The 27,490-nt window shown below is 43.7% G+C and overlaps 1 protein-coding gene and 1 pseudogene across 3 annotated transcripts in view; one reads left to right on the top strand and one right to left on the bottom strand.

Annotated features, from left to right (window-relative positions):
* Positions 1-27,490, top strand: part of Slc14a2 (solute carrier family 14 member 2) — a 445,690-nt gene that overhangs the window by 406,057 nt on the left and 12,143 nt on the right. The window contains exons 8-15 of one of the 3 annotated variants that reach the window (XM_074069897.1): positions 3,578-3,770; positions 8,459-8,606; positions 9,659-9,793; positions 10,196-10,245; positions 10,725-10,899; positions 23,668-23,790; positions 25,548-25,630; positions 26,333-26,492. In XM_074069897.1, coding sequence (XP_073925998.1) covers positions 3,578-3,770; positions 8,459-8,606; positions 9,659-9,793; positions 10,196-10,245; positions 10,725-10,899; positions 23,668-23,790; positions 25,548-25,630; positions 26,333-26,492 — 1,067 coding nt within the window. Of the gene's footprint in view, positions 1-3,577; positions 3,771-8,458; positions 8,607-9,658; positions 9,794-10,195; positions 10,246-10,724; positions 10,900-15,496; positions 15,914-16,182; positions 16,744-23,667; positions 23,791-25,547; positions 25,631-26,332; positions 26,493-27,490 lie in introns of those variants that run through there. The other 2 variants (XM_074069898.1, XM_074069899.1) reach the window with 2 other exon arrangements.
* On the bottom strand, positions 26,551-27,153 carry LOC109678116 (heterogeneous nuclear ribonucleoprotein D-like pseudogene; annotated as a pseudogene).

The raw sequence follows: 27,490 nt of genomic DNA, 5'->3' as shown, positions 1-27,490 counted from the left end.
GATAAATCAGACATGGTGATTTATTTTTAACATCTCCAAGAAGTAAATGTCTTTCTTTGGTTTCAAAGTCTGGAGTTACTAAAACCAGTTAGTTTAATTTAGTTTAAGTACTGTTTCATTACTTTTTAGTAGTGCTTGCAAATAAATTTCTACATTAAGCATTCTGGGCAATTTATTTTTCTTCTTAGGGTTTCTTTATTCCTTAATCCATCGGGACAAAAGGATACTGCAGTCATTTCTGTGGGAATTTCCTTAATGCTCCCCATGTCACCCCCTGTGAGGAGCTGCACTTGTCCTCATCTGCATACGTTTGCTTTATAACTGCATAGATTAAGCCCTGCAGCACAGTCCATGAGACACATGGCACTGTGTGGCAGTTAGACTTCAGTACCCTCCCCCTTCTGGCTTCCCAATTTAAAAGACAAAAAACAATGACACTCTGCTGTGGTGGAGCTCTGTGCTACCTACACTGCAGTACATTCATTAATCCATTCATGAAGTCCTTGAAATTCAGTCTGTTACATGCTGGGGTGGAGGGTCCTTGCCATCACAGTCCAGGGAACTGGCTCGTGAGGCTGCTGAGTGAGGATCCAAAGCCAGTATATAAAGTAGGATTTATTAGAGAGAAAGGAAAGGCCACAGCTAGAGAAGTGCAGTGGAGCCCAGAAGCCGGCAGCTCGCTGCTCAGGTGAAGGCTGAGGTTTTTATGGACGCTTTAACTCAGGATTAGGGGGGTTTTTCTCATTGGCCATGGATTCGCAGGCTTTCTCAGGTGAACTGGTTTGGTTTGCACCTTTATTGGGGGAGGGGAAACAATCTTGGGAGCATTTTGCTCATCAGCCCTGTGGCAGACCTATCAGACTCTGTATCTCTCCTTTAGGATGCAGGAATGCAGGCCTCCGTCTCCTCAGGATGCAGGAATGGGGGTGGGCTACTCACTCACTCATCTGCCTTAGGTCTCCAGACCCAACAAGTCCATGTAGGATGGGAATTACTAGTGCCATTTTTTAGCTTTATCCAATAGTCAGATAGTTGAGGGCCTGTGACTATTTGTTGAATGCAAGGACTATCGTAGATGGTGAGGATAGCTGTGAACAGGGAAAGATCTCTACTCTCTTGGAAGTTCACATTCTTGACAGACAGAAATAAACTCCTAAGCTAGTGACTAAAGAAGGTCATTTCAAGATGTGATGAGTGCATTGAGGAAAGCAAGAGTGATTCCAGGCATCGGTGGTCAGGGAAGTTCATTGTGTAGATGGAACATTTTAGTTGTAACCAAAATGACAAGAGGACATCTGCCATCTGCAGATGTGGAAAAAGGATGTTGCAGCTAGAAGATGCATAGCTGATGAAGAGGGACGTGTTCACAAAACGGAGACAAGACCCATGAGGCTGAGGCCCAAAGAATGATGGAGGAGTGGCAGGAGGTGAGGGCAGAATAGGTGCGGGTGCTCCTTGTACACCCTGTAGATCCAATAAGTATTCTGGTTTTGATTACAACTGCAGTAAAAATGGGAAGCAGTTAATGGGTTTTAAGCCAGGGCGGTTAGGGGGAATGGACATAGTTTAAATTTAAACAAATCCTTGCACTTGCAAAGTACAGAATGGATTTTAGCTAAAGCAGCAGTGGCTTCAGAAACATAGTTAAGAGTCTGCTAATAAGGACTCACAGAAAGATGAGTGGCTTGGACTAGAGTGACATCCATGAATGTGGCCAGAAGTGACTGCATCTGGAATACATTTAAGGAGGTCAGTGACAACAGAACTTGCTAGGACGCTGAGGATATGAAGGAGAAAAAAAGATACAAAGATTCAATATGATCCTGTAATTTGCCTGAGAATCTGGTTTATGAAGACTAAGAGAAAAACAGAGTGGTCAAGGGGATGGGATGCAAATCAAGACTTCTGTTAGGACACATTGGATTTCCAAGTAGAAATACAGAGAATGTACAAATCTAGAACTTAGTGATATGGTCAAGATTTTCAAGACAGAAACATATAGAAGGTATTTCATTCAGAGGACTAAAGAATATCACCCAAAAGGAAAGAGAGGAGAAGATCCAAGGCAGAGCTGTAGGATTTTCCAACATTTAGATGTCTGGCAAAAGAGGGAGAAAGTCAAAGAAAAAGACTTGAGAGGCAGCAGGCAGAAAGAAAGCTAAGGAAGTATGGTGTCATGGTAATCCACAGAGAATGCATTCCCATACAGTGGGAGGACTCAACTTTGAATTAAGGGGAAGGGATTTGGAAAGATAGATGTCATTTGGTGACCTGCAAAAGAGCCATTTCTGTGATGCAATTAGGATGCAGCTCTGATTGGAATGGGTTCAGGAATGACTAGGAACAGAAAGATTGGGATAGCAAAGATTGCCAGCCCTTTTGAGGAGTGTTGCTATGAAGGTGAGCAGAGAAGTGGGGAAGAGCAGGCGTGGTCATCAACTTAAATGGAGAGCATTTTTAAAGGTATAAGACATTAACGCTTATCATAGACTGATGAGAATAATCTGGAAAAAAGAAGTGGTTGAAGCTGCAAGAGAAAGAGGAGACTATTGCAAACTGAAGCCCTTGAGACAGAACTGCTCCAAAGAAAAGAAAAGGAATTATCCTGATGAAGGAAAAGTAACACTCCTTTCAAATGCAAGAGCAGAGTATGTGGAAACAAAGCAGGCAGGGTATGGATTCTTATGGTTGGGAAAATAGAATACATCTCATCTAGTCGCATCTGTTGTTTATTACTAAAGTAAAGCCCAGTGGTTGGCTAAAACAGAAAGAGAAGCAGAGAGTAAAGATTTGGAGAGAAAGGTGAAAATGTGAAATAGTTCTCAGTGTGTTGGAGAACTAATGTGCTAGGTGTGTGTACCAGAGTTTTCAAGCAGTTCCAAGTATCCATGTGAGAGTCGTAGTCATTAGTTAAAGGAGGCAATTCAACCATCTCATGGGATTTCACATTTTGTCCATCAGCTTCTGAGTATAGGAGATGTGGAGTGTTAGATAGCTAGGGTGGCTTGTCCCTTCCAGGTAAAACTGAAACCAAGGGAGATTAATTTCCTCACATTACTCACTCAGTCTGTAAATACAGGAGTCAGAATTTTCAGCCAGCTCTGTCTCCAAAATTCATGCTGTTTTGAAGGAAGAGGCCAAGAAGACAGAGGGTACAAACAACTAAACTCTATCTCACCTGACATTTCCAGAGTAGTTGGTATTTTTGCTGAACCCAAACTTGTACATTGCCTACAGGCCATGCAGCCTCGTCCTAGATGGTCAGACTCCAAAGTAGTCCAATTGCATTTTGTAAAGATCACATCTTGTTTCATTTTCCCTTTTAAGAATCAAGGGAATATTTAAATTATTTTATAAAATATTTTATACAAAATGCTATATTTTTAATTTGTTTCTCAAAGGCACAAACTTAAGCAAAATACCAATCCCAGATCAACAAACCACTGGAATTTCAAGGAGCCGGGAACGTCTATGATACAGAGAGGGGATGGTGGATGGTACAGTAGCCACAGATGATAAGGCAGTGTCACCCTAAGGATGCTCACAGCAATTAACCCTTGCTCTCTTCTGTCTTCAGCCCAGTTATTTCTAGTGCCTTGAATTCCATCTTCAGCAAGTTGGACCTGCCTGTCTTCACACTTCCCTTCAACATCATCTTGACCCTGTACCTGACAGCTACAGGCCACTTCAACCTCTTCTTCCCCACGACACTGGTAAAGCCCACATCTTCAGTGCCAAATATCACTTGGACAGAGATTGAAATGCCCTTGGTAAGTTACCCAGTGGTGATGAGCTATATCTCCTGGATATTACTGCAAAGCCTCTGACAAATGGCCTCTCAGCTTCACTACAACCCAGATGATAGGGCTCACCAGTGATCAGAAAGCATTGCTTCCACATCCATGCAGTCTTTCAACAAATCTCTACCGAACATCTAATGTGTGCCAGGCACACAAGGAATAAGATAACATCCCTGTCCTCATGAAACCTACATTCTACACAGGGAAAGAGATAACACTCAGTGAACTAATACATGTGACACTCACATTACAGCATGATTGTAGTCAAGTGAAAAATATTAGATACGATCGATAATTTGATAAAGGGGAAAGCGACTAACAAATATTTTTAAAAATTATCAGTAGAAGACAAAGGGTGAATTTTCACATACTGTATATTAGTTGTTCTTAAGCCAGGGTGATCTGGCTCCTTGGGGACATCATCTGGAGACATTTTATGTTGTCAAAACTAAAGAGGTGCTACTAACATCTGATGAATAGAAGCCAGAGATTTTGCTAACCATCCTACACTGCACAAGACAGCTTCCCACACTCCCTGTAAAGAATTATACATCCAAAATGTTGATAGAGCCAAAGTTGAAAAACTCTGCTTGATAGACAACTTACAAATGGGCATATGTGTTTATTCTACTGATCTGTAGACACTGAGAATAAAGGAATATAATAAAAATCTATCATAAGATTATGTATATAAAATTGTAAATTTTTGGTCTTGTTAACAAACAAATAACTAACAGCTAATATGAAAGCAAATTTATTATGTATCAAACACTGTCCCAAGCCCTTATTGTCTTAACCCATTTCACCCTCAGAATAACCCAACACTGTAGGTATTATAATTGTTCCCACTTTAAAGATGAAAAAAACTAAGGCACAGAGACAGTTGACCAAGAACAACCTGTAGCTAATGCCTATGCAAAACACCTGGGCAGCCTGAGGCAGAACACTAACTTTGAGCCACTACCCTGATAGTTCCAGGCATGACATGTACCCACAGCTTGAACCATCAGTGAGACACAACCTGCTATTTCTCAAAGCAGGCCACCCCACCAGTACTTATCGTTAAGTGCTGGAGTGTTCTGTACATTCCTCAGAAACCCATCTCCCTTTATCTTTCATGACTGCTTCTAGCTCTGTTTTCTAGAGTAACCCAGATACTGTTTCTGTAGTCTTCCAATATTGTTTCTATGATAGGACTTTTGAGCCCTCACTGCCCAGCCACACTCATTGTTCTAGGTGTGCCTGAACCCTCCGTGTGACTTTCTGTTGGTGCTCAATTTCCCAGCCCTCATTCCAAGGTCCTCCAGGGACATTTGTACTCTAAACCTAAGCCCATCAGAAATGAAGTGCTGCCCCACTTCTGGTGGCAAATGCTGGGGCAAACAAAGGCTTTTTGAAGTTTTTATCTTTTTAAGTGTTGTCTTGGGTTGGGGCTAGGGTGGCATGGGATCAGAGACAGGGTTAGTGCCTAAACCCAAGAGATTAAAAGACAAAGAGCTGCCTTCGCCCACTTTCAGATGCAAAGAAGCCAAGTCAGTAACAAGGACAAAACTTGGACAGAATTGTCAAAGCCATCTGTCAATTAAGCAAACTTCCTTTAGGCACATGAACTCCCTGTCCCTGATCTCTACCGAGGAGGCACTGCCCTAGTGGCAGCCACAGGTACACGTGGCACCACTGAAGAGAAAGGTTCACCCAACCCCCACTGCCCCCACACACACACTAAGAAAGCTGTAAAATCCAGCACTGAGGGGACCAGCTTAGTGTGGGTCACAGGGAAAAGATGGCTCTTATTCATTTTTCAAATAAACAATTAGGAAATGGTTGGACCCTAATCTGGGCATCCTGAGGCCCACGTCTCCCCTCTCCACCAGCTCACCTCTCTGACAACCTTTTCTCCCACACCATCTGCACCTGAGTTTTGAAGAATTGATGACATCTCTCTCTTCCTCTCAAACACTGGGGAGGAAGGACATCCTCTTTGTTTAACCAGGTGCTTGTTGTATGAGAATTATAAGAAGTTCAGAGGAGGCCAGGTGTTCAGTAAATTTCCACAACACATCTGACTGTCCTTCACCCCCAGGTGTCAGCTGTGGCCTGGAGAGCAGTGTGGCCTGGAGCAGATTGTCTCAGTGTACAGTTTACCAGGGTAAAATATGGATCCCAGCAGAAAAGTTTCATTCTGAACCCAGGCTCCACCCCAAAGCCACTTGTCCTCTCATTCTTCTCATTCCTTTTTTTTTTTTTTTCATTTTTCTTTTATTATTCATATGTGCATACAAGGCTTGGTTCATTTCTCCCCCCTGCCCCCACCCCCTCCCTTACCACCCACTCCGCCCCCTCCCGCTCCCCCCCTCAATACCCAGCAGAAACTATTTTGCCCTTATCTCTAATTTTGTTGAAGAGAGAGTATAAGCAATAATAGGAAGGAACAAGGGGTTTTGCTGGTTGAGATAAGGATAGCTATACAGGGCATTGACTCACATTGATTTCCTGTGCGTGGGTGTTACCTTCTAGGTTAATTCTTTTTGATATCACCTTTTCTCTAGTACCTGTTCCCCTTTTCCTATTGGCCTCAGTTGCTTTAAGGTATCTGCTTTAGTTTCTCTGCGTTAAGGGCAACAAATGCTAGCTAGTTTTTTAGGTGTCTTACCTATCCTCACCCCTCCCTTGTGTGCTCTCGCTTTTATCATGTGCTCATAGTCCAATCCCCTTGTTGTGTTTGCCCTTGATCTAATGTCCGCATATGAGGGAGAACATACGATTTTTGGTCTTTTGGGCCAGGCTAACCTCACTTAGAATGATGTTCTCCAATTCCATCCATTTACCAGCAAATGATAACATTTTGTTCTTCTTCATGGCTGCATAAAATTCCATTGTGTATAGATACCACATTTTCTTAATCCATTCGTCAGTGCTGGGGCATCTTGGCTGTTTCCATAACTTGGCTATTGTGAATAGTGCCGCAATAAACATGGATGTTATGGATGTTATTATTCATATGTGCATACAAGGCTTGGGTCATTTCTCCCTCCTGCCCCCACCCCCTCCTCTCATTCTTGACTGCTTGGGCTTACAACCTGTGTTCCTGGATGGAAAGGTAGAAGCTGAACTCCCCTCAGCAACCTGCATACCTCAGATATTGGCAAGTCATGGGAGATGTGTTGAGTAGACTTCTAACCCATTCCTCCACACATAAGCTGAGTTCCCTAGTCTGGTCCAAAGTGTCCTATGGGCTCCTATAACTAGACTGGGTCCCTGCCTGCCATACCTTTTACAAGTTTATAACAGTTTGGTTATGAAAAGGCCATCTATTCTGACACAAGAGAGACCAAAGCTTGAAAGCTCTATGGGGACTCTTCAAACACTATTCCAAAAAGAAATCAGACTGATTCCAGAATCAAATCAAGTTGTTAAAAAGAACAAACTTGGCTCCCCACACCTTCAGTCATTAATCTATAACCAGTCTAGTAGGCCCCAAATTCTGTTGTACATTAGATTTACCTAAGGCCAGGGAAATTCTTTCAGACTAGATTGTCTAGGGAGGACCCAGGCATGCATGTGTTTTTTTAAAGATCCCTGGGGTTTTCCAATATACAGCAAGGTTTTGGAACCATCAGGTCAATCAATACATATTTAATAAGCACCTATTTTGTTCCCAGCCATAAAGAACTCTATCTTCTTAGAGTCATATGACCTGGTAATACAGAAAAGAACTACAGAGGTTTAAAGTAAGAAGATCATCTTCCAAGCCAGGCTCCTGTGTAGCAGAGGACACTTTAGCCCAAATGTGGAAGTAACATAAGTATGGTCACACAATGAACCCATGCAGATCCCCCCCAATTGGAGCCCTGAATTCCCAAATCAGGACTCATTCTATTCTACCAGTCTCCCTCTTTTCCTCTTTGCCCTCAAAAGACTGCAAAAATAAGGACAATCCAACCTCACTAGGGAAAGACCACCTGACATCAGTTCCCAATTACTCACCCCCTGTCACTCAGGCTTAACAATGTTTGGGACTCGAGCCACTCTCTGTGTGTCCCACACAGTACTTTTCTGCAGTGCTAAGTGCTCCTGAAGAACAGGAAAATGTCTTCTTCAAAGAGACTCACCACACCAGGGTAGTGCTGAATGGACAGCACCCACAAAGAAGATGTGTCAATAATGATTCAATGGAGAGTCAGGGACGGTAGTGAAGAGCTTAGACTAGGAGTCAAGTTCAAAAATTCCTTTCTCCCACACCCATCAAAATGGCCCAGAATATTTCCAATATTTCTAGGATTTCAGGAAGTCTAAAGGAAATCCCCAGCGCCTGAAACCCTCAATGGCAGCCTACCAGGGAGGTGCATTCTGGCACCTCAAAGTTTCTCCTCTCAAAACAGAAGCCATATGTTCCTCAGAAGCATCTGTACCCAGCCCCCATGTTGGGAGCTCCACCTGACTGCATGCAGGATGCTGGATGCCTGGTAGGTGGTGAAGTGAGGAGCTATTTGTTCCAGTTTTTGTCCTCCCCTGCTCTCTCTCACACTGGACTGCATGGTCATCCTCCCATTCCACCTCATTACCTACTCCAGGAATGGCTCGGTCTTGGTCTGGCAGTCCTGGTCTTTGCATTGTCAGCCCACGCTCCAGTAACCTGCATTCTGTTGACTTTGCAGCTGTTGCAAGCCATCCCCATTGGGGTTGGCCAGGTGTATGGCTGTGACAATCCCTGGACGGGAGGCATGATCCTGGTGGCTCTGTTCATCTCTTCGCCACTCATCTGTTTACATGCAGCCATCGGGTCAATCATTGGGATACTGGCAGGTAGGATGGAGCCCCTGCTCTCCAAGGAGGTCTTTGAGGTCATTTTCCTGAACTCCTTTCTCTTACACACAGCAAACAATCTAGATTTATTGTCTTTGGTAGAGTTTTAAAACTCTGTCAGGGGTAGGGATATATTTTTCCATTTCTTGAGCATCCAAAGGAAGCAGATTGCAGTAGTGGGGCATGCAGAAAAATGGGGGCTTGCATATTGTGTCCTGCCACTGAGGGTGGATAAGAGTAACCAAGTGAGGAAGGGGAGCAGACGTAACACAAGCTGGGGGTCCAAGTGGCCCAGCACTTTGAAGTTTTCAGTGAGCTAAAAAGGAGAGTTTTTCCAAAAATTGGATTGGCATTTCTCAAGTGTGATTTCATATTCCTACACATATGTATATGTATGTACACACATTTATATATGGATATGTTCTTTCCCATAATAGTCAGAAAATGGGGTAAGGGACACCAGGAGAGGAAGACTGTTTTTTACTTATTCTGATGATTTTCAAAAACTTTGGAAGCATAATTTAAATTTTTGTCATTGGATCCAATTTCAAACTCATCAAAACTTACAAAAACAAAAGTAATTCCAGAGGTGCTCACTAACTCTTTACCCAGGCTCCCCTATTATTCACACCCTGCCCCTGTGCTGCGACATTCCTCTGTCTGCATATATCTGTGTGTCAGAATTATTCTGAACCTCTTAAAACAGAACTTTTTAAATCAAAATCTTGCTTGCTGAAGATACAGCTGCTTTGGGTAAAGGATTAGGGAACAGGGATAAAGTCCCCCTCCCAAGCCATCTTTCATCTCATAAGTAGTCACATCTTGGGTGAAAACTAGAACTTTGGAAAACAGTCTAGAAACCACTGCTTTCTTCTCACTGTTGGTTTCCTGAGACCAGATGAAACTTGAAGAGGCACCTTCAATAGACAGTGTTGTGAGTACGGTAGAGTAAATGAGAAGAGGGAGGCCACTCTGACACCTGGCACCAGCCATGGGGTGGCCTGTTTTCTGTGGCCCAGAATCACCCAGAAAGGTCACATCTTGTTCCACAGCCCTGACGGTGGCTACGCCCTTCGAGACGATCTACTTGGGCCTCTGCAGTTACAACTGCGTCCTCTCCTGTGTCGCCATCGGGGGCATGTTCTACGCCCTCACCTGGCAGACCCACCTGCTGGCCCTTGTCTGTGGTTGGTATTTGGGAAAATGACAACCAAGTCACTCTGGCTATTCCCTCCCCTGTTGGTTATGTGCTTGTGCTAGCCCATCCCCAAGTCAGTGGGGATAAGCAAAAGATGTGTATTGACCCCAACTCTGTACAAAGTCACTATGGAAGTGGAGAGGCCATAAAGGGCACAAAAGCCTTAATCTTTGCCCTTGGAGAATGCACAGTCTAGTGAGAGATAACCACAAAGATAACAAATAACAGGCAACTGGCAGTGTCAGGATGGAGAGCAGACACTGAAGCTTCAGGAAAGTGTGCAGGACCCCAGCTTGTGGTCTAGACTGCCCATTCAATCAGGGCAGTGGCTGGAGTGGGAGGGTGGGGCAGGCCCTGGAAAGTGACTCTGATGGTCCTTGCTTCTCCACAGCCCTGTTTTGTGCATACATGGGAGCAGCCCTCTCCAACTTGATGGCAGTGGTAAGTTTGTGCTTTGCTGAATATCATCTGAAAGTGTTTCTCCCTTGTCAGAGCTTCCAGACACTTGGGGTGTGGAGGAGAATCTTGAGTAGGGGTTACAGGATCTACTACTTCACCCAATGCGCATACCAGCCTGTGTGTGTGTGTGTGTGTGTGTGTGTGTGTGTGTGTGTGTGTGTGTGTTAAAAGGAAGAAAGCACAATGTAGTGGAGAATAGGGGTGGACAAATTAAGCTCTGTAGGGCTGGATGTTGGAGACCATTCCTAAACCAATCTTCAGCTCCAATATTAAAATATTTTAATTATGTCCAAAAGGACCACCACCTCAAATCCCTTGACCTACTCTGACCTTCTGAATCCAGGAATACCAATGCCTTAGCTAGGGCCCCATCCTAAACCCCTACACATCCTTCCACTCATGTCTCTGGCCCAACACAGGAGCCTAGAAATATTCTTCAGACCCAATGTTTTCATTTCCAGGTTGGTGTGCCACCAGGCACTTGGGCTTTCTGCCTCTCTACCCTCATCTTCCTGCTCCTGACAACCAACAACCCTGCCATCTACAAGCTCCCGCTCAGCAAAGTCACCTATCCAGAGGCCAACCGCATCTACTACCTTACAATGAAAAGCAGTGAAGAAGAGAAGGCCCCCAGCGGTGACTAGCCCAGCTCCCAGCAGAAACGCTCTTATCTGGACCCCTGTGGTCTCAACTCTGGGGCAATTAGCTCAGTGCTTACATTCTTTGCCTCTCTTCACACTTCTATCAAATCAAAGACACTTGTACTTCCTTCTCCCTAAGGCTGATTTTTCTCCCTCTACCCAAATCTGCATATTATATTGTACAACATTAAAGAAAGTTGGTGATGAGATTACCAGAGTTAGAAGTAAGGAGTGTGATTTACATGTTGTTGGTGAAAAACAAGTCTTTGGAGAAGGTAAATAAAAGATGATCTTCTTGACATAACTAAATAATAGATGCTATAGAATTGAATTTACTAAGTGGTTCATAGGCAGACATGGAGTCGGGGTAAGTTGGGGACTTAGAAGGTTGAGTCATCTTTGGTGCAGACCTGGTGGCTGATAGGTACCTATACAGAAGAGAGGAATTTCACACTAATGGAGTTTTAAAGTCTAAACATGGGCAATTAGGGTATATAGGAATCTTGAACATTCAGATTTTTCTTTTCACTAGTGGTTATGGCCCCTTTCTCAGCACTCATGATCAAAAGACTATTTATTATTATTTAAAAACAAAATACCTACTAGCTTACCCTGAGTAGATACTCCACTTCTCCAATGCTCCTTGCCCATCCCAAGGAACTAAAGCCTTTATAATTCTCTCCCTAATTCCTTCATCAGTGCGCCAGTCCTTAAAACACTTACATTTCTCCAGCCACCTCTTACCCTAAATTTTGCTGAGATGACGGATCATTTTTGATGTGATTTTCTTGCTACTTACCTCTCCTTTTGGCAAGAATCCTTCCTTAGCCCTGCTTTTCTTCCTCTTCACAATTTTTGTCATTTTTATTTTTGCTCTGAGATGCTTCTCCACCTTGATCTTCCAGCCACTGATTTGGGTCCCAACCTTTATTTCCTTTAATTTGATGAATATGTTGAATTTGTTGAATGAAAACTAACATTTCAGAAAATCTTTGGGATGGGGGCTGAAATTGAATCCCTACATGTCCTCATGTTATTCTTTTGTTGTTGTTTTTCTCCTCTTGTCCTGAAATCAGATACACCTTCTGGTAATGTATAGCCCCATAATTCAGCCCATTCCCTTATTCTGTTCCAGATGGGCCCCCATGCTGGTTGCCCAGGACCATATGCCAAATGTTCATGACTTAAGAAACTCTGCCTTGTGGTCTGATCTCATTCACTCATTCATCCAGAAGACATTGCATGAGGAACTGCTAATATGTTACTTAGGTCTCAGGCTTGACAATAAATCAGAAAAGAATCAGACTAGTCCCAACTTTCAAAGAATTCATTTTATGGGAATTTGCCTGGCCAGGTGAATTGTGTCACCTGAGATAAGGTGAATCTGGTACCTCAAACTACCTGAGCCCACTTAAGTTCACAGCATCAGTTTTCATCTTGAGGCAGTTACCTGGTCAGGTTGGTCTTCTATTTAAGAATTGTACCAGGCATGATTTTAAGGTTTCCAGGAAAAGTTCTTTGCTTCTTCTCCTGTCTCCTGTGTCCCCATTACCTGCTATCCAAGCATTCCCAGCCATCTCTGTGACTTAAGGCTTTGAACCTATTAAAATATAAACACTCTTGGGAAGGGAACACAGTAAGCATGATTGATCATTTGCATCTTAGGTGGAAGGAGCCATTTCTGAGAATAGGTTTCATGAAAAAGAAAAGGAGAATACAAAGAAAACACGAGCAGCACATTTTGAGACAGTTTTGGTAAAAACAGGCATGCAGAGCTAAAGCTAAGTGGGGCAAATAAGGAGCTGGAGCTCCCCTGTTCCACTGGGAATGGTGATGAGGCTGGTTGTATTTGGCTTAAAAAGAAGAAATAGTTCCAGCACTTGGGACCAGTGCCAGCCTAGACTATACAGTGAGATCCTGTGTCAATAAAAGGGGAGAGGGGAAACTGAGGTGATTCACCCCTGTAATTCCAGCCTGGAAGGGATAGAGGTAGGAAGATTGCAGTTCAAGTCCAGACAAAAAGCCTGAGCTCCTATCTGAAAAATAACTAATGCCAAAAAGGGCTTGAGAAATAGCTAAAATGATAGAATGCCTGCCTAGCAAACAGGAGGCCCTGAGTTCAACCCCAGTATACTCAAAAAAATAAAGGAGGAGGAAAAGAAGAAGAAGGAAGGAGTGAAAAAGAACTGGCTGTGGGGGAATCAATCTACCGTGCTATAGAGCACAGAGCATAGGGGTGTAATAAGCAAGCAGAATTTGAATCAGTGGAGAGAGGTGCATTGTAACCATGCAAGTTTCCTGAGAATCGCTGTCCTGTGAGACTCTGAGTTACCTGCTGAGGCAATGCAGGAGCAGCTGGAGGCCTGTTATGACACTTGCTTTGGGTGGCAGGCTAGACCAGGTGACCACTGTAGCCTCTTATCTTCCAAGTTTCTGTGATTCTATGACCATGAGTTCCTACAAAACAAGGAGAAAACATCATTGAGGTGGCAAAAACATAAGTACATGGAGACAAAAGCTACCAAAATATACTATTATTGCCTTACAGCTTTTCCTAGAGTTTGACTGACTAGTTGGTTAGCCATCTGATCAGTTTATCAAAATGCCCAACATGGTTGCTGGTGTGGACACAAACTGGAGGCCCAGTATCATTCAATGGGACCTTGTCCTTGACCTGCTCCTCCCTATCCCTCCTCGCTCTGAAGGGCTCTTCTTCCCATCAGCCCTCTAAGATCCAACTACCACTAGGTCTCCTTGGGCTGCATTTGTGTCTCCATCAAACCAGTATAGCCCTCTTTGTTTGTGCTTCCTGTATGAGTCTGAGCTTTGTTCTTTTGGGTCCTAAAGCTGTCCTTGGAGATAGCTATCATCTAAACCAGGTAGAGGATGGTAGTTTCAATGTGAGCATGATTTCTACTCAATAAACCACAGACTTATTGGGCAACTTCACATTTTAAGTTTTTTTTTTTTTTTTACATGGCTTGTTTTTCCTGCCTCTAGCCATTCGGAAAAGATAGAAGAATCCACAAGGATCTCTTCTACCTTAAATAGAACTAGAAATTCCAAGGCTCCAAGTTGGGGGTGGATGACAAGTTCTTCTTAACTCTGTGAATTGATAACTGTGAGCCCCAACCGCCTCCTAAGCTGAGCAGGCTGCTAGAGCAGAATGAAGCCAAGGAAGCAGCATTTTGGAGCACTTCTGGCTCTGGCTTGCATTTACTCCACAAGGACTCTGGCTCTTTCCCCAGGAGGAATCTGACCCAAGTTTACACAAATTAAGCTCTGCAAGACTGGGGATGTAGAGTTGAAGGAAGACATTGCATTGTGAAGCAACCTTATTCTGAAGTAAAAAAGTATAGGCACAAATAAATCTCAGAGTCCTTGGTACTTGAGCTCCAACCTTCCGTAGGACCTGTTGGGAACAAGATTCCACCTTGGCCTTCTGCTATCTAAGACAAAAGAGTGCCCCAACCTAAATCTCACATGTGTGCCTGACAAATACTGTACTTCTAAGAACCACGGTTCCATTAAGCTCCTAGACCCGGTGTGAACCTCATGGATGGCTTCTTCAGGGGTGATCATTTTCTCTTTCCAACTTTGTTCCCTATTGTTCACAAGTGGCATTTCCCCGTTATGTCTGGGGTAGATGAGTGCTCAAGGAGCTGGAGCGAGTTCATCACAGTAAATTCAGGAAACTTTAGATGAAACCAGAGCAAGAGGACACAGGACAAGCATCCACAGCTAGACCTAGGGTGTAGGGTAGCAGGGAAGTCTCAGGTGTGCCAACCAGAACTGAACTGAACTAGCAACACCCAGGAAGACCACTGTGCAGGGAATTGACCTGCTCTCTACACACTCCTTTCCTCTCCCTGGAATGCTGGGTCCCCTGAGCTCCCCCCACCCCCTTTGTTTGCTTTCCTTCCTCAGAAAGCCCTCTATGATCAGGACCCCTCTTTGACAGTTCCAAGAGACCTGGCTCAGTGAGAAAGGAATCTTTGATGTCAAGCAGGGAGTTTGTCTACTCAGGTGGAGCTAATGTCCTTGGTATGAGGTTTTGTTTCTGGATAGACTGCCACCCTCCACCCCTGAGTGTACATGAATGCAGGGGTTGATGACCCATCATACTCATGAACCCAAACAAAACCTGTTTGGACTAAGCCTCCTCTCCAGCTCCAGCTCACCAGGTCCCATGGCCTCATGGGACTTGGGAAGGCCAGCTTTCCTAATATATAGATCTCAAGGTCCTTTCTTAATACGGCAGTTATGCTATACCCTTTTTCATCTGAGAGGGTCAGCCCCCCAGGATCCCAGTCAATAAGAATTAGGAAGAAAGGTCTGAAATTTTCCATAGAACCAGAAAGGCAACATCTAGTATTGGGCCGTGCAAATTTTTCCATCAAGCCATTGATGGTAACAAGATTCCCTAGCCTGAGCCCTGCCTATAGTGTAATTAACAGAGTTTATTGAGGTTGGAAAGCAAATTGGCCCCCTGAGGAGACAACACTTAGATAACTGCTTAAAGGCAAATGCTGGAGCCAGAATTCTAATAAGGGGAAGTAACCCTGAGAGACAATAAGGAAATAACCAGGCAATTCCTAGTGCTGCCCTTTAAGGAAAGCTGCCTGATCCACCTGAGTGGGAGAACCATGGTGGCAGGAGTTCATTATCCCCTGGGCATTTAGGAATTAGTCTTTGGGCAGGAAGGCAAGAGAGAGGAGAAACTGCAGACCAGCATTTGTCTTTCCTCTCCTTCCTGATCTGTGGTATCCTTCCTCAACTGCCAGGCATGCACCACACATGGGCTTAAAGGAGGCCAATTAGTCAACTTACAGAAGTTTAGCAAGAGGATGGGCCGGAGGGTTTAGGGAAGTAAGGGGATTCAGTTTTAGGACAAGTAGCAGCACCTGGAGTTGAGGACCAGAGACAGCGACCAATGGGAAAGAAGCTTCTTCTTGAATCCTGGTGGTCTGGATTCCTCCAGTCCTGTACAGAAATCGAAAGGAGCTCAGGTAAGAGGTTCTGGGGGGAAAAGAGAGCCAGGTAGACCCCCAGCCAACAGGATCATTGGCTTTACAAAGGGAAAGTTCTGTGTCTTTCTTCCATTGAGTTGCATGTGGGGAAGGCAGTGGTGGCATGAGAACCTCACTAAGAACTCCAGAGAGAATCAGATCTTGGAAGCTTCAAGCTGGGGAGGTGCTTGCATACTTACAGTTCAAACCCACCATAGCTTTTCTAGATACTTATTCAGGTGGTTAAAGAGCCTAGGCAAAAGTCCAGGTATCCTAAGGTACAACCCTGAGCTCCCTCCTCTTGCTCACCTGGTGATAGACCAGGTAAGCCTATCAGTCTTCAAATCCTCTTTCCTGCCCCCATAATGATCAGTCATGTTATTTGCCATCCTTTCTACAACTCTACAACCCACAGCTCTGACATCATATAGTCCCCAGGGCAGCGCAGTGCTGAGCTGAGCTTCTGGGATGCAATCTCTGGCTAATGAGGTACAACTGAATACCTTCTGCCAAGGAGTCATTACCTGCTGCTTCCAGAGCCAAGGCACTTACTCCAGACTCTTAGGCCTGTTTCTTCAAGTCCTGTCCCTTCTGCAGACATGTCCAGAGAACTGCACCACCCCAGTCCAGTTTGTCTCTACATGTCTTAACATCCAAACTCCTCAGCAACCTATGTCCTTGCCCTCTTGCATACCTTCCTTAGATTACTATAGACTTATTCTGTATAGCTACAGAGAGGGAATGTTTCTGGAAGACAGAGAACTGGGCCATAAGAAGCAACATTCCAGAACATTGATGTTATCTGAACAAAGAATGGGCAGACTTGTAAGGTAGGTGATCCCTGAAATTAGCACCAATGGATATGAGACTTGGCAACCTTGCTTAGGAAAAGCCATCCTGTGAGGTTTGGATATAATGTGGCTTCTGCTTATTGTCAATACCCTTAATGCACCCCTTAATGTATCCCTTCTTTCAAATGTGTACAAAATCTACATGCTTCTGTAAGATTAGAGGGAAAAAATAATTGTACTCTCAAGTGCCAACTCTGACTGATTGCTGTTGGATTTCTGGATCATTGTGATAAGGATTCTTATGCTGTATCTAAACTTACTGCCACAGATAATGAAGAGAGAGCATGAAAGAGGAGGTGGGGAAGGGGAGTATGGAAATATTGCCACAAGAAAAGGAACTGGTATACAATGGTCCAAGGCTTTTCAGGGATGTAACACATGTGATGATACATGGGTGCTTATTATTTTTGTAACTTGCTTTTCTTTTGGGGAGATGAAATAATTCAAAAATTTTGAATTTAAAAAGTCACAGATCCACTGATACAATTTGGAATGCTCCAACTATCTATAAAACCTACATTGCAGAAGAAAAAATTCAAATTAAGTTAAAAACTGGCTGCATAACTGACCAGCTGTGTGACCTCAGTTTCCTTTTGTCAGTGCTTGGACATGAAGGTCACTGGTTGTGGAAGAACTGATGATTCCCAGTAGTTTCACTATGTTGGAAAATATTTATAGAGTATATTTCATGAGCATTGTGGCTACCAGAATAAAATTCTACTATGAAACAGATGGGGTGGCACACACCTGTAATCCCAGCATACAAGAGTCTGAGGCAGGAAGATCATGAGTTCAGGCTACATAGCAAGACCCTATCTCAAAAAAAAGAAAGAAAAGAAAAACACTCTACTATGGCCTAAACTTCAAAAGATGTAATCTAGAGTACTTTCTACAAATGCAATGAGAATTCAAAGAGTAGATTGGTTCATATGACAAAATAAACCAAGGATGACCTCATTGAGGAAATAGGACATAAACCAGATGATGATGGGTAAATGGGACTAAGACAGGAAGAGAGAAGGAGGTAGCATGGAGTGGCAGTAAAAAACCAGAGTCCCGAGGCAGGGTCTGTGTTGAGAGGAAAAGGATGAGGCGGGATGATGAAGTTACTCTTACTGTGGAACACTGGGAAAGCCACACAGGGGAGTTAGAGCATTATACTTGTGACAGCAGGAAGCTATGTAGATTATTGAGCAAAAAAGTGAAATAAAGTTATAGTCTGGTAATTGAAGCACAGATTGGATTGGAAGATGAAAGATAGAGATCAGGAAGACTGGTAATGCAAGTCTGAGGGTATGGCCCTGCGTGTGAATAGTAGAAGGAGAGGACAAGGTCATTGTAGAGGAAGATGGCCAAGTGTTGTCCCAGTCACAGGTGTTCTGGCCTTTGCACTCTTTAATCTCATTTGTGAGGTTATAAAGTACCATGGGATTAAATGAGATATCAACTCATTTCTGTCTTTAATATCTTCCCACAGAGTAAGCCAAGGACACCAAAAGAAACAAAATTTGTTGACCAAATAATGAGTTGTATGGGGAAGGAGAAAAGAGTTTAAAGAATTTTAAATTGATTGTGAGGATGAATCTCACTTATTTGGGGGCTACAGTGACTCACTTCTTAAAAAATTTTTTTGACTAATTGGCTAAGAAGCTAGAGCTTCCAAATAATTTATCTCCAAGTGTTCCTGTGGACCAGATCTTCTTTATTTCATCTGTCATTCAACCCACCTCCCAGTCAGTTATATTAGGAACACCTTCAAGTTTTTCTTGAAGAAGGGGAGTCACCACTTAAAGAGAAGTGGATTCTAGATTACCTAATTAGGCCATTGCATTCAAAAGCAGAGTTGAATTGATAGACCAAAAATAAAACACTTATGGGGAGTAAGGTTCAGGGGAATCAATCTTACACTACAAGGCAAGAGATGGAACAGACTTATATGTCTATGCCTGGCTCTGCCAATGACCATGATGCCACTGGCAAGTCATTTCCCTCCAAGCTTCAGTTTCCCAGTCTGTAAAATGAGAGGGCTGGACTAGAGAATCTCAAAAGTCTTTTCCAATTCTAACATTTACAGCCTTTGATAGTTTATAGTATGATTTTTGAAAATGTCAACTGAACACAATTTCACAGAAAAGGAGTCACCCCATTTTCTGCCCAGAAGCATTCTCTCTCTCTCTCTCTCTCTCTCTCTCTCTCTCTCATACACACACACACACACACACACACACACACACACACACACAGAGTAACCCTGGAAATGGAAATTACAAGTCAAAGGTAAACATCTGGCCAAAGCAAAATCACATATAACTGGTTGTAGAAAAAAATCAAATTATATGCAATGTGCTACTTCAATTAAAAAAAAAAGTCATTCTGGTGTTGTATCTAGGAAATTGCCTTGTGGTATCTATAAACAGCAGGTCCAAGGAGTAGGAGGCCCAGGATGCTAAGGATGACAAATGGGTCTTGATGTTGGATTCCAGATGCTCCATATGTTGGATCCTGCAAGTGATACATGGCAGGATTGGTCCACCCCCCAGAGGAGAATAAAGTTGTTCAGGCCTGAGAAAGACAACTTGTGGACATTGTGCAGACATGTTCCTATTTGGGTTGATTTCAGAAAGATACTCTAGATCATATTTTCCCCTTCTGAAAGATGTTAAATAGAAGTTGGGTTTGCTTTGTTCCTTCAAAAAATTGTAACAAGCTTCAAAATTTTATTTCACAGGTAGGTTTTTCTACAAAATTTTTTTTACCACTGATAATTTGAATGGTTGGCATTTTTTTGTGTTAGAACTCAGGAGAGGAATGAGTATTTGGGGATTACTAGTCCCCAGAAAAAGTGTTTCTGAACAAAATCATTGTGGCTTGGAACGGTTCTTTTTTCTGAGTCAATGGGAAGAATGCATCACTGGACTCTTGCCTGTTAAAACATAGGATGGTGGCAATCCTCAAGGGCAGGTACCGTGCCCATGAAATGGTCCTGAACAGGCCCTGGTGTGAAGCTACATGCATTGGGACATTTAACAAGGCTTGTTAGAGGAGAAGAGAGCAGCAGTTCCTATGCGAAGGAGATACTCACCTGCTGAGGGTGACCTCCAGGTTACCAAGGACAGAGCTTCTCAACCATGTGCCACAGCATTCTTGTAGTTGTCTTCCAGCAGCCAGGGACGGCCTACCATGGCCAGAATCCCTAGGCCTAGCATCTGCTCACTGTGCCATGCCACAAGAGAACTACTTTCTATGTGTGTCTGATGGGGGAGGAAACACTTATTGGATGCTTATTGTGAACAAAATTTACCCTTGGGTTTTAGAAGGTCCAACCCCACCTCCAAGCAACTTAGGAATTCATGGTCAAATGGAGCAGGCTGAGGAAACATCTAGTGACCAGAACAAGTCATATCAAGCCAGATCTCCATCTTCAATGGCCTGCTTGCTTCTCTGTTATTAACTGAGTTCTTCCAGCCACTCCTGTAGGACTTCTGGATTTCCGGTTGGTTAGTCGTACATGGCCAGCCATGATTATCGCCATTTATAAACGTGTACTCTTTTAGCCAAGCAATACTGGAAATGATCAGTCCCAAACCCTACACGTGACTCAGCTGTAACTTTTGCCAACCTATGAGAGCCTCTTCACCTCTAGTTTAATATTTATCAAGTATTTAACATTTACCATAAGATATATTTTTTGTAATTTCCTAACCTGGAAGTGCCAGTAACTTTGTTTGTTATAACATTCAGAAATTAAAATTTGTAGGATAAACATCCTTCACTAATTTATTCAACAAACTCTTCTGAGTATACCAGATATGCGATAGGTGCTGGAGCTGCCAAAGGAAATCAGTAGAATATTGGTTGTCAAGGATCTCACCACCCTGTACAGGTAACAGTCAAGAGCACATAATTAACTCCCAGCTAGGTAAGAATCAATGCAAGTAGGTGTAAAATGCCATGGCCCCTAAGGATAAGGAGCTACCCTGCCTGTAGCAGAGAGGCCCAGTACCATCAGAGGGAGGTGTCCTCCCTAAGGAGATACCTAATGTGTGAGCACTGCCAAGCTATTTTCCAGAGCATTATCTCACTTTATCACAAGAGAAAGAAATGGTAGGTATCCCTCTGAGATATCTGTCATTATTTAACAGGTTGGATTTTCAAGGTCAGCCCTACAGGGTCTGAAAGAATCTCATTCCTGCAATTTAGGAAACTGTCAATGACGTTATATGACTTAAAAATCATGAGATTCCTGAGAATTTTTTTCCAAAGGAAGGGATAAATTGCTATCACCTTCCCTTTCACTCTAATGGTTTCTCCAGCCTTGGGAAGTTTCTTGTTCTATCTCCAATCTTCTTTGTAGCATCTGTTCCCACTTCTCATTCTCAACTCTTGCACTACACAGCTCGTTTCAGCCTCCCTGGGTGGTCAGTAGTCCAGCACTTCCATATTGCCCAGGTGAAAAAAGGGCTTCTGGGTTTTGTGTGTGTGTGTGTGTGTGTGTGTGTGTGTGTGTGTGTGTGTGTGTGTGTGTGTGTGTGCGCGCGTGTGCACGTGCACGCGGGCGCACGCGCACGGGGCTGAGCCATCAGCTCTAGAGACATAATAACATATGGCTTTGGATCTCTTTCCTGGGCTCTTAGCACGCACAGAATCTGGGCTGCTAAATGTGAAGAACCAGAGCATAGAGACTGGACCACTGGCCTTCTGCAGTCATCTGTAGATAGTTAGGCTTGGCCTTACCAGCAGTCTCTTTACTGGTCCACACAGAGACCTCCATCAGCAAGCCCAAGCCTCTCTACCTCTGTTTCTATGACAAACTCCTAGGCAAAAAGAAAAAAAAATCCAAGGTATATCCTAACAACCAACAACTTCTTTTCATACAGCCAGTAGTTTCAGATAAATAATGTCTTGAATTGTTACACTGACCCTCTCTGTATGTATGAAAAATAACACAGGTTAGTAAATGCCATTTGGCGTGGCCTCTGACCCGGTCCCAGGCTAAAGGGAAAGTCCCTTTCTTGACCTCACAGGCCAGCGTTGCACAGTACAGCGCATCCCTGGGATGGAAAGACCAGCAATTGAGAATTGAGAGATCCAATGCAGTTCATGACTTTGCTGTGATTAATGAGCCGTGTGTCTTGGTGAGTTGATCTCTCTAGACTAGGAAGGTGGACTGTGATCCTGAAGCTTCCATCCTGTTTTGAGTTTATGATGACAAGGTCAATACAGATCGGTCAATATGGTGGCTCTGATGACCGGCACTTGGCATGGGAGGATCAAGAAGCAATGATTCAACACGGGTGCCTTTCTGGCCCAACAGATGTGCACTAAGAGTTGGTACTATAGGCAAGCACCCTACTGTGCCAGGTGGTGTAAGGTCACTCCATCCACTTTTGTACCGCCTGAACACTGGCTGCAGGGGTGTTTCAGAGCAAGCTGACATTCCAGGTGTCTCCGCAGTACAGAGATGAGAAGCACTTCCTGGCCTTGGGAGTCATAGCTCAATGCTGACCCATGGCCAGGATGCTAAAACAGGCGCTACTTCTCTATTTGAGCCAAAGGGAAGGGACATGGTCGTGAAAGTGTAGACAAGACCTCTTTCCTTGCTAGTACCTGCCCCGGCGTCTCTCAGGTTGTTGGTCCTGCTGTATTCTGAGCTTTGTTTAAGTTGTCTCTACATAAGAAAGTGAGATCTAGACCAGTATTTTCAAACTTTAATGTGCACACACATCATCAGGAGATCTTGATAAAAGGCATGTTTTAGTTCAGAAGATTTAAGGTGATGCCTGAGATTCTGGATTATTCCTAGCAAGCTCCCTTGTGACATCCATGAAGTTGGTCCATTCACCAGAGTGAGTACCAAAGATGCAGAGAAAAGGACCGGAAGCTACAGGACTAGCTTGCTATGTGTAGGAAGCTACAGAAATTATTCTGAACCTCAGTTTTCCATCTCTGCCAATAATAATGCCCATTTCAAGGAACCATTGAAAAGGCCAAGTGAATTAACTCGGAAGTGTCCGAATGTAATAATGTAGAGGTTTTCCACTATTCCAAGCATCCACTTGACCATATGACTCTAGTGTGCACCCAAACCCCAGGCAGAGCACATTTAACCTGCATACCTTAGGGATCATCAAATACTCTAATTAGCAGACCTTGGGTGAGTGTAGGAGCATGCACTTGCACAAACCTACCAGGGGATTCCATGCTGTCTATTGTCAATACAGATTCGATTCCGTCATTCGAGGCCTGGGATTCTGCATTTCTAACAAGCTCCCAGATGATGCTTAGGCCACTCCAGGGACCAGACTGAGTAGCAAAGATCTATATCAATACTTCTTAGCCCAAGCTGCCTGTTAGAGCCAGCTTTTCAATACCATGGGTGTTAAAAACTTTAATATTTTTCACTGGTGTGGGGTAGTGCTCAGGCATTTTTTTAAGCATCCAGGTAATCTAATATGCAACCAGCTTTGAAATTCTACCTGAGGTGAGTCCAAGGCACTGAATGGAGTGTAGTTACTGGGCAGTCAGCTGGGGTCCACCTATTCCTGCTGGTCCAAGGCATGATTAAATAGGTCTAACGCTGGCACCTCCATCTCTTGATCCCAATGTATCTTAAGTTCCCGTGGGAAGAGGAAGTGGAATTGCAATAAGAGAAATGGAGCTGCAGGGTGTTTTGTGCAGACTGATGCAGACGGTTTGGGGAGATAGTTCAGTGGCAGCATGTCTAGCATGCACGAGGCCCTGGGTTTGATCCCCAGTACTGCAAAAAACTAGTGCTCCAGCATCAGGCTGCACCACTCTGTCCTTTCCAGTTTCTGGGTGTGATTCTTCCCAGCTCTCTGCTTGGCTCTCAGGGGTATGTTCCCCAGGTGGGACACTGATTTGTCTCTTCTTGCCCCTGACTAGGTGGCGGTAGGAAGCAGCCACCAGTGGCAGGCCCAAAGTCCGAGGAGGGTTCTGAGGCTGTACTCCCCAGGCACAGGAGTGTGTTCCATATCGAGTGGCCGTCCATAAGGAGAAGAAGCAACGGTGTGCATATCCTCTTTGTCATGCTCAGTCCCTGGCTTCCTAGTCTCTAAAAAAAATAGAGACAACAGTTCCTCCTTGGGAACTGTGGTGGGAAGACCTTTGAGGGTTAGTGTCTTCTGCTCATACATGACCACTGACTAAACCCACAGTTTCTCGGACACACCTGTTGATGGAGGTAGGCAAGCTGGACAGGCAGTGGGCCAGGGAGGTCTCAATTTGGCTGCACGTGGGAATTACCTGCAACACAGTCTCAAAGACTAATTCATCTGGTGAGTAGCTTTCAAGATCATTTGGAGCTCTTCATGAGATTCTAATCCTCGAAGTCATGCCTATAATCCCAGCACTTAGGTGACTGAGGCAAGAGGATCACTAAATTTAAGGCTAGACTAGGCTACATATAGCGACTCTGTCTCAAAATAATAAAGTAAAAACATTGATCTAAGAGGGTAGAAAAGAAAAGGTCTCACCTAAGACAATGTGGAGGCACCTAGGCCAAGGGAACAGGTAGAGAAGAATGCTGGGGAGAGGACCCCCAAAGGCCAGTAGGAAACCCAAAGGACTGTCAAAGCTGAGCAGGCAAGGAAGCCAGAAACTTTAATTTGGAAGCTGAGGTCAGGTTCTGGCAAACAGGAGGAATCTGAAGAGATCTTTCCAATCAACTGCAAGTTGTAGCAGCCTCATGAAGAGATAGGACAGAGGAGCAATGTAATTCCACCCCAACACCCAGAGAGTGGAACAGAACTTCCCAGAGTCACACAGCTAGTCAGAGGCACTGCAGGGTACAGAACTGACTCTGGGTGGGTCAGTGCCCCTCACAACATCACATGTCTCCCAGAAGATGCCTTGGTCTTCCTCCAATTTATATAATCTCATATTTCATGTGGAAAGTCAGCCATGGACCTGGAGTGGTTATAGGAAAACTTATAGGTAGAAAAGTCATTACAGGTACTCCAGGGCCCTTTGAGCCCTGGAGTTTGTCTTGGACAGGGGTGTGCAATGAATGGAAAAGCATGATTTGCCTGAAAAAGTCAACAACCTCCCTCCCAACATCTCTCATGGTAGTGAGTGGAGTGGAGTGAGGAAGGGCATTGTATAGCCCTGTGCAAAGGAGCCTGGGAGGTGGAAGTCAATGGGAATGGCTGAAGCCAGGCAGGCAGAGGGTGCTCCAGACAGAAGCCGTGTGTCAGTCAGAAGATCATACAAGCCTCAGTTAGAGGAAATCCTATCTGCTTCCTACTCTTATTTAAAAGTTTCCAAAATTAGTTACTCCTACATAGTGTAAATTCCCAATCACACTGATATTTGTATCTCATGATCCTTCAAAACTGGGAATCTGGTGTCTTTGGTGCATCCCTTCTAATGCTTAGACACCCTGAATATTCATGAATGTTGACAAGGAACAGCTAATTCAGTCTGAAAAACACAGTGTGGGCAGAGCCCGGTCTGCCATTCTCACACTTGACCACAGGAGGGAACCAGAGCACCAAGACCAAAACTTCCAATGCATAAACTTTCACAATGCATAAAACCCAAATGAAATTGGTCATCATTAAAAATAAGGCATCTGTAGTAATCAACTGGGCCTATGACCGGTAAAGGAATACAGAGGACTTTCAGCTACAAGACTCCATGGTTTTGTACTCCCTTGATGGAACAGGAAACACTGAATTACCTAATCCTAACCTTGCAAGAAATCACTGGTGAGGTGCCAGAATAGAGATCTCCCAACTGATGATTCTCCTTCCTTCTGTCTCCAGTGTTTGGAAAAGGCGAATACCAAGAGAGACAAACCAAAGAGCTATCCCCCTATCCATACCAGAAGTCCACAGTGGAGCTGCTTGTGAGTATCAAGTGGCCTGAGTCAGAGACAACATCTGCAGCCATAAACCCTCCAAATAGACTAGGGAGCTGAGATCCACCTACAAGGCTCTCAGATTTAGGCAAACTTTTCTTGCATTCATATTTTCAGAAATGTAATTATTTGAAAAAAGTACTATTTTTCAATGTACTTTGTGAACTTTCATATTCCTTTTATTTTAATTATATATTATCACGTTTCCTCTAGATCAAGGATTTAGGAAGAAAACTCATGACAATCTTCAAAAAAGAAATGTTTATATGTTAAATTTCAGAGCTTCATGTTTATTTAAAATTTTAAAAACTAGACATGTTAGGGAGGAACAATTTCTCCTAGAAAGTGTGCAGTATTGTAAAAGTAATGAGTTTGAAAACAAAGTCTAGACATCTGTAGCTATCTTAATTCCACCATTTGACCTTGACCTTGGCAAAGCCCAACCTCTGCATGTCTGAGTCCTCATCCACAGAGGTGTCAATCTTGTTGTACCTCATAGTGATTGAATGAGGTGACATGTCAAACAAAAAAAAGGTTCTAATCTATGGAAACAGGGAGATGATTAAAAAGCAGTTAAACATAGTATCAAATGAAATCTTAGCTCAGTCCTCAAGGGACCACAAACATTACTTCTCAGTGTAAGAACCACAAAATATGGGATATTCTTGTCCATCTCTCATTTCTGAACAGGATCTGGACACCATGGAGGAGAACTCTGAGATCAAGATAGAAACCAACATATCCGAGATGTCCTGGATTCAAAGTTCCATGTCTGCCGGGAGGAAGAAGATCAGCAAAGCCCTCAGCTACATCACAGGAGAGATGAAGGAATGTGGAGAGAGTCTTAAAGGTACAGTTCCATGAAAGCAGTCCCTTACCCACCCCTAGAAAGGTTGCCTCAGTGGTCCTCAGGACGCACATTGCCAGGGTTGTGCAACTTTGATTTCACTCTTTCCAGAACCAATTTGATGGTATCTGCTTTCTAACAACTTCTTTACTGGCTCTTCATCTGTATATGTGATATAACAAAATCCTCTTCTTTCATTTGTCTTTGTATTCATAGGAAGTTCAATATTTTCAATCTCTCAGCAGGCTCCAAAATATTCCTTAATCTGTCTTCAGAAGTATCTGGACTCAATCTACCCACAAAAACCTTTTTAGGGGGTTCTTACCTTTTTAAAGCTTTGGCCCCTTTGAGATCTATCAATTTGCTAATCCAGTTTGAGTTCTTTCAGTTCCAAACTCTCATCAACACTAGAAGCATCTTTGAAAATCACAAATACAAATCCTCTTGATCTTCCAGTGACTGAATCTGTTTTAACTACACAGTCTACAGCTTCCCCAAATAGAGACAAATATTCAGTCAGATCTTTCCTGCTTGAATCCCAGCTCAAGCCTCCAAGAAACATTTCACTGTCATTCTGCTGGTTCTTGCTCGAGTTGCTCTCGGCTCCCTCTGCAAGTCTCTCTATGTTGCTATACTTGTTCTCCATGGTGGTGGAGTTGTAGGCAAGGGGTGCTAGCACACGGTTCAGGTCACGACAGCAGCAATGGCGGGACATTGTTTAGAGCTAGATTTAAAATGGCCTCAGCACTTTTGATGCCCTCTATGCTTGGAGAGAATTTTCTGTAAAATTTATGCCACTGTTATGGGAGGCATAGATACCTCAGGGTACTTAATCCCCACTGTGAGAAAAACATTCTAGAGACTACATCTGACTGGCAATGGGCTTTCTAGGCAGTCAAATGCTCTCCTAGGCTTTCGTTCACCCTCTTCTGTGGCAGGTGACGGTAGGTAGCTGGCTCCCTGAAAACCCACTTGGATTTGCAGAGAGATTCCCTCATACT

This window comes from Castor canadensis, chromosome 4, assembly GCF_047511655.1.
Source record: "Castor canadensis chromosome 4, mCasCan1.hap1v2, whole genome shotgun sequence".
NCBI classification, from domain to species: Eukaryota; Metazoa; Chordata; class Mammalia; order Rodentia; family Castoridae; genus Castor; species Castor canadensis.
The sequence above is the reverse complement of the archived record's forward strand: the minus strand, read 5'-3'. Positions and strand labels throughout refer to the sequence as shown.